The following is a 15,653-nucleotide window of genomic DNA, read 5'->3' as shown; positions in this document are numbered from 1 at the left end:
TTGATGGACAAATTTAGGAATGAGAGGAACACATGCAAGCAGTAAAGAGGAGAAGAAACAGTTAAGTGACACCTGTTCCACTGAAAAATAACCAAGTAGATGACCCAGCTAGCAAACAAAGGCATAAAATGTAAGTACAGGTATAACTTTTGAGAATGAAGCTCATCTTGAGGAAAATAGACATCATTAAATAATTAACATACTAGACTAAAATTGCATTATGCAGTCCTATTCACAAATTTGATTTGATTTGTTTATCACGTGAATATATTCAATGTGATAGGAAGTCCTCTAAAAAACCTTCAGATGGCTTAACAAAGTAGAGGACTCCCTGTAAAAAGAAAACAAAATATATAAGACAAAATGAACATGTTCAATTAATAAGATGCAATAATTTTTTGAATAAAGTTTCTTCTGAATGATTTTGCAGAAGGTTTATTTGTAATATTGTCTGATAGAGAATTCCATGTTTTGATTGTACGTGCCCTTAGTGATAACATCCCCATTGTAGAATTATACCTGTTATAATGTGCATTGCCTGAAGATCTGGTATTGTAATGATGAATATCACTGTTACATATTAAGTAGTCATAAAAAGCATTTGGTAACAGTCCATTCCATGCCTTATAAGCAAATGTAGCAAGGTTAACCCTAATAATGTCATCAGCTTTTAACAACTTAAAACGCTTAAAAAGAGGATTTGTATGGTCCCGTGGTTTGGCATGTGTTATATGGCGGACTGCTCTCTTCTGTGTAATACAAATGGGATTCAGATTGGTATATCTAGTACCAGACCATATGTTACAACAATACGTAATATGTGGCTGGACTAATGTCTGATAGAGAATCTTTAATATGTGTTGTGGCAGATAATGCTTAGGCTTAGCTAAAACACCGGTGTTTTTTGCAACTTTTTTACAGACAGTTGTAATGTGGTCACACCATTTAAGTTAATGATCTATATATACGCCTAAAAATCTAGTACTATTGACTTGTTGTAGTCTTTTACTACCCATAGTAATATCAGCATTCCATGTAAAATTTTTAGAAGTATTAAAAACTATATAGTTTGTTTTATCAATATTCAATGATGATTTGTTGCCAGCGAACCAGTCGCTGAACTTGTCTAATTCAGTTGATACTTCAATATGAAATAAAGTTCTCGATTGTGATACAAAGAAAATATTTGTGTCGTCAGCAAACAAAACAACTTTAACTTTATCAGAAACATTGGTAATGTCATTAACATATAGAATAAAAAGCAATGGACCAAGTATAGAGCCTTGTGGCACACCACATTGAATTCTCTCCGGTTGGGAATGAGCATTTTTGTAGGATGTATATTGGTAGCGGTTTGCTAAGTAACTGTCGATCCAATTAAGAGGGGTTCCTCTTATGCCGTAACGGTGTAATTTATTAAGCAGAATTGTGTGGTCTATTGTGTCAAAGGCCTTTGAGAGGTCCAGGAAAACCCCGACACAGGTACTATTCTTGTCAAGATTACAATACAAATTGTCAATGGCATCAGCTAGTGCTAGCTCAGTGGAGTGTTCAGGACGGAATCCATACTGTTCCTGGCATAAAATGTTATATTTTGAAATAAAGTTAAAAATACGATTATACATAAGCCTTTCAACTATTTTGGAAAAACATGATAATAGTGATATAGGTCGATAATTTTCAAAGTTTTCTGAATCCCCTTTCTTAAAGACAGGGATGACCTTGGCAATTTTTAGCATATCAGGAAAAATACCGGTATTGAACGACAAATTACAAATGTGGGTTAATGGTTTGGTAATAAATAGGATAATTTGTCTTACAATACCAGGCTTAAAATCATCGTATCCAGCTGCTTTATCGGGTTTCATGCAAGAGGCTGCTGTTTTTAACAACTCCTCCTCACTGACAGGATGAGAAAACATGGAATGAGTGTTAACATCAATGTTCACAGATTCCTGTGATTTATGTTTGTGGTTGATTTTACTTGCCAGTGATGGCCCCAGATTGACGAAAAAGTCATTAAATTTATTAGCAATGTCATGGTCGGTGTTAATCTCTTTGTCACCATCCTTGAAAAAGAGGGATACGATGATTGTTTTATACGACCTTTATGGAGTAGTTGGTTAATGGTATCCCATGTGCCTTTTGGGTTACTCCTCGCATTATCAAATTTATTGTTGAAATATAATTTTCTAGAAAATTTGATAACATGATTGAGCTTATTGCGATATTGAGAATAAATAGTTTTATTTACACCAGACGGGTTCTTAATATGTCTTTTAAATAGCTTATCTTTTCTTTTGATAGAAACTAGAATACCTGCAGTAATCCACAGGTGTCTCTTTCGACGTCTCTTAGATTTGGTGACGCATTGCTCAGGAAAGCATTGATTATATATGGCATTGAAATTGTTATAAAACATAGAATAGGCAATGTTTGCATCAGTTTGGGATGAAACATTTTCCCAAGAAGCATCTCGGATTGTTGAGAAGAAATTCTGTACATTTGTTTTGCAGTAGTTCCTCACATACATAGGGCCCCTTTGCCTACTTTTGTGTATGGCAGTTTGGAGAAATAATGGATAATGGTCACTGTTACAAAGATACCAGTTATTAGTTTGCAGTCATCATTGGTTATAACATTATCTAAAAGAGTTGCAGAAGTGCAACCCACACGGGTAGGTTTGGTAATAGTAGGAAAAAATCCACTGGCATAAAGTAAGTTTAAAAAGTCAGCAGATTTAATCTGCAAGATCAATATTATAATCACCCATAATGTATGCACTATGTCGTTCATTCGGGAGTTGGGTTAAAATTTTGTTTACGTGTGTCAGAAAAATATGCAGTGAACTTTTTGTAGGCCTATAAATTACGCCTATGGTATAATTTTTCATTGCTGATGTTATGTCAACCTCTATGAACATTGACAGAATGATTGAAAATGCTTATATCGTTTCTGAGTTTGAAATTTAAATCGTTGTTAACAAATAGACAAACACCGCCACCTCTCCTTTCGGGACGATGCCTTTCAACAAGCGTATAGTTATTGATATGGATTAGGGGGGATATATCTGCAGTAAGCCAGGTTTCGGTAAATCCAATGACAGAGAAATCCTCCTTCAATAGAGACGTAAATGTAGTTATGTCGTCTAAGTTTTTGTTAAGGCTTCGACTATTATGGTGGAATAAAGACAATATGTGTTCGCTAGACATCTTGTTGTATGAAACAATATCGTAGTAATTGCATGCGATAGCTTCCTCCCCTGTTTCAAGGTATTTTGCAGCTTGCATCGCTATAAATAAATAAAAGTATAACATGAACGCCATCATCTTTGCATAGGTTCTGCTGAAGAATCCTTTGTTCTGACATTTCTCGCTCTGCTGAGATTAGGAATAAATGTTTTCTTCTTTAGTCTGATAGTTTGAAAGCATCTAGGGATATTTGCCTTTTGTGGGGTTGGATGTTTCCCCTTTGTGTGCTTGCCCCCTCCATCCGCTGAGATCCAGTCTCCGGTTGTGTTCTCCGTTGTTCTACTACTTTTTGTGTTGGCAATGTCGTCTTTTGTTCAGTTCGCTGTTGTTGTTGGGTTTTCTTGGACTCCTGGTTAGGATTACTCGGGTGTCTGGAGTTCTCGTTATTGTTCTTCTTTGCTGTTGAATCTGTGTTTTGTTCGGATTTCTGTGCCCTGACCTCGATAGCTTCTTGAATAGCGTGATCGTCCTGTTCAACTGACCCAGTAACTAATCCCTCAGACTGATATTGTGTTTCGTTTTCATGTGTATCTAGGGTCGAGCCAGCGTCTGTGTTGTCATGGCGATACTCTTCAAACTTCTCAGGACAATTAAAGCTTTTATGTCCAAGTTCTTGGCATTTAAAGCATCTGACCTTTGGGCAATTAGCTTCCCGGTGCCCTTGGACATCGCAAACTTTACATTTGTAGTTAGGACAGTTTCTCCTGATGTGATCGCTTTCCAAACACAGATTGCATACTTTAGTTTGACCATTGTGCTTTTAAGTTCATATTAATCCCATTAATTCTAATTGCGTAAGGCAAGCTCTTGTGTTCTTCAGGTAGTTCTAACTGTACATATTGTATTCCGTTCTCGATATTTGGGAATCTGGGGAAGGTCTTTCGTTTCCATTTGCCTCTTATTTTACACCCATACTCACAAAGTTTTCCTGTTAGATCTTTGTCCTGTATGAATGAAGGTACTCCGAAAACACTAACTGTTAGGAACGTTCTGTTGACACCAGTAGAAACTGATTCCCATTCACGAGGAGTCCACTGTCCAAAATAAGATCAGCTTGTTTCTTTGCTTTTAATGTGATAATCCAGCATCCCAAAGATTTCACACAACTTGCAATTCCATCTCTACCAACATCATTCATGATAGCATACAAAATCTCAGTATCTTTATATGAACTGTCAGCAACTCTGATGCTACACTCCTTTAATTTCTCCACTGTCACAGAATCCGTACTAAAAATCTTGTAGGCTAATGAACGTCGCAAGACGTCATTGCCGAGATCTCCAGCGGAAAAAGTATTCCAAAATTTGAATAAAATAAAATTTTCTGCTAAATATCAATTGTCTCAATTAGTATCTCAAATAATACAATTTGCAATGATGTAGTGAAAACCACACTCTATTTAACCTCGGAGATCATTAGAAAGTAGAAAATATAAGAGCTCCTCAAGGAACAGTGTTAACAGGTTGACGGTTGGTTATCCAATAACGGTTGGTTATCCAATTTTTTGACTTCATGAAGTCAGACCAACTTAAAATTGATCTCAAGGATTGGGCTTTTTGATATAGGTCTATTTATATGTAAGAGATATGCACTAGTTAATTGCAATTTCAGCCCTCCAAACAAGTGTAGGGATATGCACTCGTCGTCGTCGTCGTCGTCCTATGAGTCATGACTGACCCTTTGTGACCCTATTGATGATGACGTTCCAACCACTTCTATCCTGGGCGTATCGGTGAGCTGCGCAGATGTTCATGCCGGTGATCTCTTTTATCCCGTCAGCCCATCGAACTTTTGGCCTACCACGTTTTCGTTGACCCTCAACATGACCTTGGGTAATGATCTTCTCCAAGTTGTCACCTTCTCTCCTAGAAATGTGTCCAAAATACTGCAGCTTGTTCTTATCTATCTTCTGACATAAGGTAACCTTCGCTCCAATTTGGTTCTTGACAAAAACATTTGACTTACGTTCCTTCCATGATTATCTCAGCATCCTCCTCCAACACCACATTTCAAAAGCATGTAGCGATTGGAAAGACCAAAGCATTCATTATATGGATCTTGGTGTTCCTTGAGATCCCTCTGTCTTTCCATATGTCAGTGAGGTTTATAGCAGATGATCTAGCCATGGCGAGACGCCGTCGTATTTCTTGTGAGCATCCACCATCATCCACAATCAGAGAGCCCAGGAAGTTGAAAGTGTTGACTACTTCAACATCCTCTCCATCAGCTTGAATATGATGGTCATTCTTTCCTCCACATATCATAACCTTTGTCTTCTTAACATTGAGGTACAGTCCGTATTCCTCACTGGATTGCTTGACTCTTTCAATAAGGTCTTGAAGCTCTGCTGTTGTTCTTGCAAGTAGGGTAGTGTCGTCAGCATATCTAAGTTAATTGCAGTTTCAGCCCTCCAAACTAGTGTAGGGATATGCAATAGTTTATTTGCAATTTCAGCCCTCCAAACTAGTGTAGGGATATGCACTAGTTTATTTGCAATTTCAGCCCTCCAAACTAGTGTAGGGATATGCATTAATTTATTTGCAATGTGACCCTTCAAACTGGTGTAGGGATATGCACTAGTTTATTTGCAATTTCAGCCTTCAAAACTCCAGGAAGTTGCGGGTAAGGAACCTGAAAAAGTTTGTGGTTAGGACCATTGACAACGTGGTTTTCTAAGATTTATGTATATATCCAAAAATATCAGTTATTTTTAATTAACTTTCCCTGCGTCAGTTTATCATCAAAAGCTCTATGAGGTAATAACATGTTTCATTTGTAACTTTTCTAAGATTTTGACTGATATGATGCTTTTTTTGTAGTTTGACGTGAAGGTAGGTGTTGCAGAAAATGTACGTTTGCAGTGTATGCTGAGGGCAGCTATGGAGACCAGGTACAATCAGGTAAGTTCGTTCCTTACTTTTTAAACATCTTAGGTCCAAGCATGTGTTATATTATGTGATATGCCTGCTACTACTGTACTAGATGGAATAATTATTTCAGTATGTGAACGAAGACGTTACAAGTATTCATATTTGCTTGCATTTCATTTTTATATTGTAGGTGATTTCTGTTGGTAGACAGCATAAGGCTAGATAGGTTGTACATATTCTGCGGTATTTGCCAGTAGCACCCTCAGTTTTATCACAAGTTTTTGTAGTATAAGATGGCCGTGTCCATGTGTTCGATAAAGGTAACTGTTGTGTACATATTGTTGTTGGCGTTGGTACATAATAGTATTCCATGGCATTGGGATTAGTTGGTCATATGTACACTTAGAGTTGTAATAAATAAGCTGTATTGAATCCCTTCAGCTATCATCTATTGACAAATCAAATATTTTTTTAGATGGTTATGGATTTTGGACAAATTTAAGATTTTATATCTTATTTTTTTTTATCATATGTCGGTTATAGCCATGATTTTTAGAATAGAAGGTTAATTTTTGACATGAGATGCATTGTGGGTTGCATCAATAAGCATTTAAAAGAGCCTTCTACTCCTTAATATTAAAGGAGCCATTCACTCTTTAATATTTTCTGAGCATTAAAAGAGTGTTCCAACATTTAAAGCTAGTTTATGATTTTATCAAGCATTGTTTATTACACATTTGTTTTCCTTTTCCTCCTATTTTTTGATGTAGAGCTTGCTAGTGGGGAACAAAATACCAGCGCTTAAAGAGAAAAACTGAGTTCTGCCTTCCTTTGCCATACTATATCTCCCCCCACCCACCCCCTTTCCTTGGATGTTGCAACCAGACTTCTCTAACCACCCAATCCTTAACATATAAACAATGTCCAATCAATTGCCAGGTAGTGTTTATAGAGTTATAGAACAACAGTGTTTGTTTCAATTATCAAGGAGACTTCTCTGCATATGCTGGTCTTCTCTACTGCTTTCAAATGCTAGCTAATGGCTAACTTGATCAATTGTCTTGCATTCTTTTCTTGATATAGTTTTGCCTTCTTTTGTGTAATCTAAATAATTAAGTAACTCACTGTTTTATTTAAAGGCAACAATGTACTAAGGGATTTTTTTGGGATCAACAGATAACTTCTGGAGATGAGTGGAATAACCCCAATGTTGGATGCTTCTCGGCCAAAAGATGTTTTTCTCATCAACTTCAAAGCAGTTGCTACATATTGATAGATAGTGTTCAAAGTTAAAAGTCTGCCAAAGCAATAGTAATAATAATAATAAATCCAGACCAGGTACTAAATGCATTTAACATGTGCACACTTCGGCAGCCGCTGCTGTGAGTATCCACCTTTATAATTACTTTCATGATTCTTAGAGCAGGTTCCTTTTTTCTTTACTTGGACTTTGATCACTTTTTTTTAAGATCTTTAGCTTGACTTGTCACATTTCGATTTGTTTTGATTAATACCTGGTTGACTTTATAAATTTGCTGACCACATAAAAGAAAAGAAAAAGTAGAAAAAAAACTACCTTAAAAGCAATGATGTCATAGATTATGGAGGATTTTAAATGTTCTTTGAATATTCAATATGTTTGCCTAGCATTACCCTTCCTGCAAGTTGTTGACCAAAGCAAATCGTTAAAAGCAAAGATGTCATAGAATATGGAGGATTTTGAATTTTTTGCTTTGAATCTTGACAGGTCTCAACTATGAAGTGTGGCCTATTGCCGATCAGTCAAGATGCCTTGATTTGTGGTGAGATCTCTATACTATGACTACACGGAGATCGTGGTCGAGGAGGAACAGAAGGATCAAATCATCAGGGCCCCTGGACCCAAAAACAAGATCCTATTCTTGCGTAACCATGTATCGTCTGCTGTGGTGGGTCCATAGAGGAGGCGTACTTCCTAGCCCTCAACTGTGTAGCAGCATGTGAGATACAGGTAAATAATTAACTGGACTTGGTCCAACGTGGTCGGATTGCTTGTAAAACTTAGCAGTGTGAGGCCAAATGTTTTCTGGTTATGTTACAGTTTGTTCATTCTCCTCCATTTCAGAATATTTTGGAGACCTGTGAAAGTTACAGAGTTTTCCTTTTTTAAGCTGTTTTTTAAAGAGCCGGGAATGGGTTAAGGGGGGGGGGAGGGGGTTAGGGTTGAAAATGGACAAGATTAGTCAACTCGAAACACAAAGTAAATGGTATGGATTGAGTTAATCTTTGTTATGACCCTCTCCTCTGAGAAAAGTTATCTGAAATTTTCAAACTGTTTCCAAACAATATAATCAATTTGGGATTTTTATTGTCTTGGGAATGATTGTATCTCCTAGCCTACACTGAACTTGATTTTGCCATTAGCATAGTCTACTTCTGTATCAATATGTAGTCATTACAGTACTCTCCTCAACTCTCTCCACTCCCGAAGATTCCGCTTCTGTACAAACTTTTGTTTGCTATTTCCTGAGTCAAACTAGGCTCTGAGTAACAGCAGAAAGCCCCCCGCAATAGCAAAGCCTGCTCCATGAAATGAAAAGAAAATAACAGCGGTTGAAAAGTATGTTTGACTGGAATAATTGCTAGTCTTGATGCGACTTGCCTACTCCAAATCGGATTTATGGATTTGGATTAAGGCATAGTAGGGGATGTTTGCTTTCTAACATGTATGTGCACTAATAATGTTGACATTCAGCGATAAAGTTCCCGTAATATTCTTTTTGATGTCTGACCCCAAGGGCAAGGTTACCCACCTGGGAGATGTGTTTCATTATTGACCTTGGAAACCAGGGTCTTTTGGCTAATGTAAATCCTTAGAAAAGCTACCAGTTGAAACTGTGGGAAAATTTCCCTTAGAGATCATTCATGAAAGTCATAATTGAGTTTTCTATTTGTATGTCTTGAAGGTTCAGCAACACACTTTACTAGTGGGTTAGGATTTCAAGTGGTGGGGGAAGTGGGGGGTGTTGATGGGCAGGAATGGGAGTACTTGGTCCTCTCTTCTCCCTGCAGCATCAAGAGTTGGTTGTCTGGGTTTTGTCAACCTACAATTTTATCAATCGGTGTGTGTGTGTTTTTTTTTGTCGAGTCTGGGTAACAAACAATGGTCATTACAAAGCGTATTATCTGCCTTCTAATAAAGTTACCCTTACCTAACACGATAAGTATTCAAAAAGTATTCAAAGATTTCCTTAGTATTCAGAAAATTTACCATATAACACACAGTACAAAATAAGTATTCCAATACTAATACGAATAACTATAAGCCTTCGTCAGAGCCAAAATATTTAAATGAGTGAAGTATTCGAATACCTATTAGGTATTCAAATAGGTATTCAAATAGGTATTCGAATAGGTATTCGAGTAGATTTGGAATAGCTATCTGAATACTTAATTAGCTCATTTACATATAAGTATTTGCTAATTTAAATAATTCGGCTCTGATGAATACTTATAGTTACTCGAATACTTATTCGCTAGTATTCAAATACTTGTATGCTAATTAGTTATTTTATGAAGGCTTAACAGGTTTCTGAATACTTACTCGAATACTTATTGAATACTTGTATGCTAATCAGTTCCAAGTAAGGAGAGTTAGGAATTGGCCAGCTTGTTGTCCTAGTTATTGATTAAAACTCTCCAAACAAATAATGAGAATAACCAGAATTCTGAAGTCTCCTTTTTTATTCAACAACTATAAAATTACAAAACAAAACAAAAATAAAATACAGCTTCTTCAATTTCACGTATCTTGGAGCATTCGTGCACTTGTATGCAAACCGTTTGTTAATCTCTTGTGGCTGTGGCTCTGTCCACTGGTTTCTGCCACACATACTGTGAATGTACTCTGAACATAAAACAAATAGAAATAATTAATAATGATAGGGCACAAATATACATTGGCACAATAACCACCCACCAGAAACGGAAAATATAATATATAATATTCAGTGCATAATACAGGGACGTCGCAAGGCGGGAGAGAGATGGGTGGGTTTAGACCCCACTTTTTTGGCAAGCAAGCATGTTTACACATGTCTTACAACATGTCACAAAGTTTATATATAACCTTACTAGCCCTCCCCCCCCCCTGTAATAATTATTAAAATGATGAAAAATTTGGCTCCTTGCATATAACCACATATGAAAAACAGAAATGTAATCACATTAAACCCTGCATGCCCAACACTTAAATGTTTTGCATTTTTAAAACGCTATTTCAATGGTAAGTAAAATCTCTGTAGTACGGTAAGAGAAACGTCAGATTTGAACGTGAAGTTTGACTAGGTAAAACTAGGAAAATCCAAGTACTGAATGTCCAAATAATTACCAAACATAGGCATTGCCCCATGCACCCATAAGAATAAGCTTAACTGTAGTAACCCTATAAGTTTAGGCCTAAACAAGAAATATACTACACATGTAGCCTTGTCTTATTTTAATTTGATTATTAACTTTATTAACTGCAAATATGCTGTTTATCGTGGCACAAGACAGGAGAAAATTAGAAGTTGAACTTGGTTATTGTGCCACTGTCAGAAAGTTTCAAATGATTACACATAGAAATGAAACAGAAAAAAGGTCAACATACCACTTATTTTGATGATTTTTCTAGAATACGGCCCCTTTCCTCTCCACTTTATCAAGCAGACTGCATTTTCAGTTGCATTTTCTTTGTCCATCACCGACTCTGTACTAACTTGTTGATCTTTCATCCAATAAATAACACATTTTTGAGGCTTGGTCTTCTTCGATGGGTCAACAATATTTTCCATATTCTTGGATAACTGCAGCAAGTTCTGAACATTCATTATTGGATATTTGGCCTAGGCCTATCGCTGTGGGATAAAATTTATTTCCTCCAAGTTTCAGCCTAATGTTAATAAAGTTCAGTCGGGCTGCAAGGACTGGAATAAATTTAGTCCGACTCAAAAACTAAAACATTTATTTCTGCTAACTCAAATTCAATCTGCTAATAAAAGTTGAATAACATTCAAGAGGAATAAATATCTATTCAAAAGGGAGTATTAAGCACAGAATACTAAAACAGTAAGTCTATGAATATGATCGATGAGATTTTGGAAAGGCTTCAGTTTTCGATCCTCTGCGGTATATTCAAATACTGCCGCTCCTGTGCACTTCACCTTGGCCAGAAAGCGTATTATAAATACTAATGTGATGACACTAACATCATGAAAGGAAAGCTGGGATGCTCCTGAGGGTCTTTGTAAGTTTGATGAGCTCAGCTTGCGCCCGCAGGCGTCCACAGGATTCTGTATCAAATTGTTTGGAGAAAAGGCTTATAAACACAAACTTCCGTTTTCCTGATAGTGTTACAATGCTTCTATTGTACCTCATACATATTGTACATAATGCTTTTGCCTATTTGCTATCAAGGTGCCTTGCAGAATCCAGGCATTGGTTATATCCACCATAGAGAAGTTGACATCTTTTTGTTCATTAAAGAGCAAATTATCACATAGCCAAGTTTGGTCCAGTTTTGTTGACAGACAATTTTTTGTTGTTGGATAGGAACAAATGAAGTATTATTGCCCAGACAGACAGTTGCTCAAATATTTGCCTGTTGAAGGAGAAGTGCATTTCTGTGTTTGTTCTGTAATGGCAGTATTTAGCTCTTTTGTCCCTTGACAGAGAGATGGAAGACAAAATGCTTCAATTGAGAAGGATTCAAAGGTTTCATCAAAAGGACGAAAGTTCAAACCGGATTTAAGCTAAAAACGACTCTTTAGTGGGTCTTGTATTTTTGAGCATGAACGCCAAACGGATGGTTTATTCGGCAAATCATGTAGGATGTTGTCGTCCTCTTATATGAAATTGTTGAGTTTCATTCCTCGGATGGCATATACAAGATGACAAATATAAGAATCTCCTTAGTAGTGTTAGGACCAGCAGAGCAACGTCAGCGACAAGAAACGACAAAGGAGGAATAAGAGAGATTAAAGAGTCGCTCGTAAGACTTGTGTTTGATAATGTAACAACAAACTGCATTCAAACGCTTTACCGTATGTAATTATTCATGACAGATACATGCCGTAGGCCTGGATAATGTCATCCACCTACCGGATGAAGTCAGAGACAAGGTCGGCGAAGGGACTGCCAAGGACGCAGGTGGGGTCAGTGAGACAGGACACAAACTGAAGGTCGGTGAACTGGAGTTCGAAGCCATGATGAGATATTTGGACAATATGGTAAGATTTCAAAATGCAAAAATTCCAACTCACTTGGCCTGCAATGTCTGTGCAGCAGACCAACTAGCCTTATTTGCATTTAAAGATCTGGGCAGACATAGCAAGCATTTACTATGCTAATTGCCAACCGATGGCGTCGCTAGTTAACGTATGAGGTTTTTGATCATATGTGTACCAAGCTAATACGCTTTATTAAGTGAGATAATTCAGTGAGAAGTGAGTTGTAGGAAGTCAGTGTGGATAAGCAGGTAGCTTCGTTCAGTCATATATATATATATATATATATATATATATATATATAGTATTGGCAAGCTCTTGACTTAATAATCAGAATGGTTTCATACGCTATTGAACATAATCCAAACTTTATCGGTTTGGGGAACTTCATGAAGCTCCCTACAAGTGATCTGTCGCACACCCCACCCATTTTGAAAATATTTTCAAGATCACCTGCATCCAAAATTGTGCAGTATTTCATGGAAATGGCATAGAAACGGAATGTTCCAATTAGTTTGTCCTGAATGCACCAAAGACAGCGAATGTGTGAGATTTTCAAAGAGATACTTGTGGAAGACTTGATATGTAATCATTTCATAAGTAAAACAGCAAAGAAGACAAAGATGGAGGAATGTTGTGCTGCTGATGTTAGATGTAAGAGTGACTTAGATCTGCAACCAGCACAAAAATTTGATCACAGGAACTTTTTAAATTGTTACAGGGTTACATAACAGGCAACGTGTACGGCCAGCCGTTTGTGAGACACGAACTGAAGCCCAAGAGCGACGTCGCCTACCCAGCAGCCTCCACCAACTTCATCTACATCTACGACAACGAATTTGAGAAGAGCAGATACGAGTCACCGATCAAGATGTTGAACAGGAGGCAGGCAGAGGAGAAGACGAAATGGCTGAACACGCCAAACACATACTCCAAGGTGGAGGTAGCTCAAAAGTACGCCAACTGGGGAGAGAAAGGGGAAGACGAGGGCTACAAGACGAAGATACACCTGAGTAGTAGTGACATGTAATTGGTGGTAGGCACATCATTCGTTTGACAGAATCACCCGACACAATCCTTAATTTTGGGCAATTTGGGGACTTTGACAATTCAAGACATCGAACAGGCACTTGCCAAGGTGATGAAAATGTTTTGATTTTAGCACTTTCCAGAAACAAAAAATCTAGATCTAAAATGCCCTACAGATGGAATTATCAGAAGTTAGTCATCCTTTGTTTGCTATTTATTTAGCGAATGTTTGATCTTTTCAGAGGGAGAACAGGGATAGAAGGGTTGTTGGGGGGGAGGGGGAAGCGGGATTGTCACCATTCTGGACAATGTGATCCGGGGCGGTGATTTGTTTCAAATATTGATGGGGTACATTTGCTTGGGTGCAGGCGCGTAGCAACTTTCATCCCCCAAATTGTTCTCGCGCTTTGTGATATTTTGTATATTACTATCTAAGCGGAGCACCACCATCGGTTGCACGCAGCGTACAAGAAAATTTCTGGTTTTGATAGCCCCCAGATCACCGAAAATGGCACTTCTCAGGCTTGAAAATGACCAACCAGATGAACACTGCTTTTGTAGGTAATACTACGTAACGGCCCACAATATCCGTCAGCCCCACTTTTTGAGGTTTTAAAGCCCATTATTTGTTCAGAATTTGAATAAACAAATTCACCTCAAATATGCCCATAATGTTGCACAAAATATCATCTATGGACAACCAATATAGAAAAAAAACCTTCAACCCCTAACAGACCGGTCAAAATTGCACGAGTAGAGGGAAGTATGATGAAGAATGTTGGTCTGGGAATTTTCGAAAATTCAGACACAGTTAATTTATTGGTGAACAAATATTAAAACCTCTTATAACAGCTGCTATAAAACTTCGATATCATAAAAAAAAAAAATCGAGGGGGGGCGGTCTCCCCCTTCGCCCCCTGGCTACGCTCCTGCGGTTAGAAATCTTGTAGGAAACAGGCCAAATGGAAACCCAGTGATTATGCGTCATCCACAACTCTTCTCTCTGGTTACATTTTTCACAGTGGGTAGGTGACAAGGACCCCAAGAGTGGTGATGCAGTTGCTATCACTGATCCACAACAGTTTGCAAGACAGGGACAAGATCATAAGGAGTACAAGAAGAAGGTTTAAACTGTACGTTGATGACGTTATACACTGTTATTTCTGATTGATTGTTTTATTTTTGTTATTTGTCACCACTTTCTCCTTCCTCTCACTTCTTTCCCATTTTTTCGCCTTTCCCTAATTCGGTGTTCCGAGGAGTGAATGATGTATCTGGTATGTTATAGAAAAAGTGGTAAAAAAAAAAAGATAATGTAAAAGTGTATCAGTGGGTGTTGCCCTGGATTCGTTGAAGCGGACTCCCCACGTAGGTAGGGTTCTCCCCTTGTAGGGAGCGGACTACCCATTTAGGGAGCCATTTCCACATGTAGGGAGGGTTCACCCAAGAAAGTTTTTTAAGTTGTGCTATTTACTACTTTTGTATTTTTATGGTAGGTTGAAGCGGATGGGTGTATATTTCCTCACGCCCCCGACCCCTTCCCACCCAGGATCATTTTACACACAGCAGACCCTTAGCAAGCCTCAAAAATTTGCTGTGAGAACTTTAAACATTCTTAAATCTCTCCTCCTTAGTATCACTATTCAATGTCCTCTTTGTGTTATGTTATGCGTCTTCTTAGTGCTATGTTATATGTTCTGTCATTCTGACATCTTTGATAGATGTCCCAAAGAGTGTCTGCCGGTGAAGTTTCCGTAACCATATTACCCAGAAATGAAAAATTGATGAGGTCACACCTGCATCCAACAGAACGAGGCATTTAGCACTCATGCCACATGCTCCTTGCAGCTGGTGCCAGGACCGCAGTGGCAAAAGGCATGAATTTTTAATTCCTCATCCTTAATGGCAGAGAGACTATGAATAGAAGTGTTATAATGTTACCAACGAGGATGTTGTCTACTCTTTGAATTTCAGATTAGGCAAGAGCGTTTTGGGGATAAGACGCACCCTGGACCCATCTCTGAAGTTCTGGCAGGTATAACTTATGGAGATGCTTGCAGAACACAGGTGCGTTGGAATTTTCCTTGTCTCTGGCCCCCTCTACCTTCCATTCTTCTCCCCACCCTCTCTGCATTTATCTATTAAGTCCACATTCTTAAAGGATATCTCTTGTTTTAGATTATGAAGAGCAGAGCCACCCACCTATTTCTGTTTATAGATTGTTTATGATTTGCATACTAGTATAAAGTATACCGACT

At 37.9% G+C, this 15,653-nt stretch overlaps 1 protein-coding gene across 1 annotated transcript in view; it reads left to right on the top strand.

Annotated features, from left to right (window-relative positions):
* Positions 1–15,653, top strand: part of LOC139977967 (gamma-adducin-like) — a gene marked incomplete in the record, with an annotated part of 755,008 nt that overhangs the window by 732,326 nt on the left and 7,029 nt on the right. The window contains 5 exon segments of the mRNA XM_071987816.1: positions 7,869–8,111; positions 12,205–12,369; positions 13,088–13,504; positions 14,418–14,528; positions 15,370–15,462. Of these exon segments, the coding sequence (XP_071843917.1) occupies positions 12,346–12,369; positions 13,088–13,396 (333 nt within the window).

Source organism: Apostichopus japonicus, chromosome 12, assembly GCF_037975245.1.
Source record: "Apostichopus japonicus isolate 1M-3 chromosome 12, ASM3797524v1, whole genome shotgun sequence".
NCBI classification, from domain to species: domain Eukaryota; kingdom Metazoa; phylum Echinodermata; class Holothuroidea; order Aspidochirotida; family Stichopodidae; genus Apostichopus; species Apostichopus japonicus.
The sequence above is the reverse complement of the archived record's forward strand: the minus strand, read 5'-3'. Positions and strand labels throughout refer to the sequence as shown.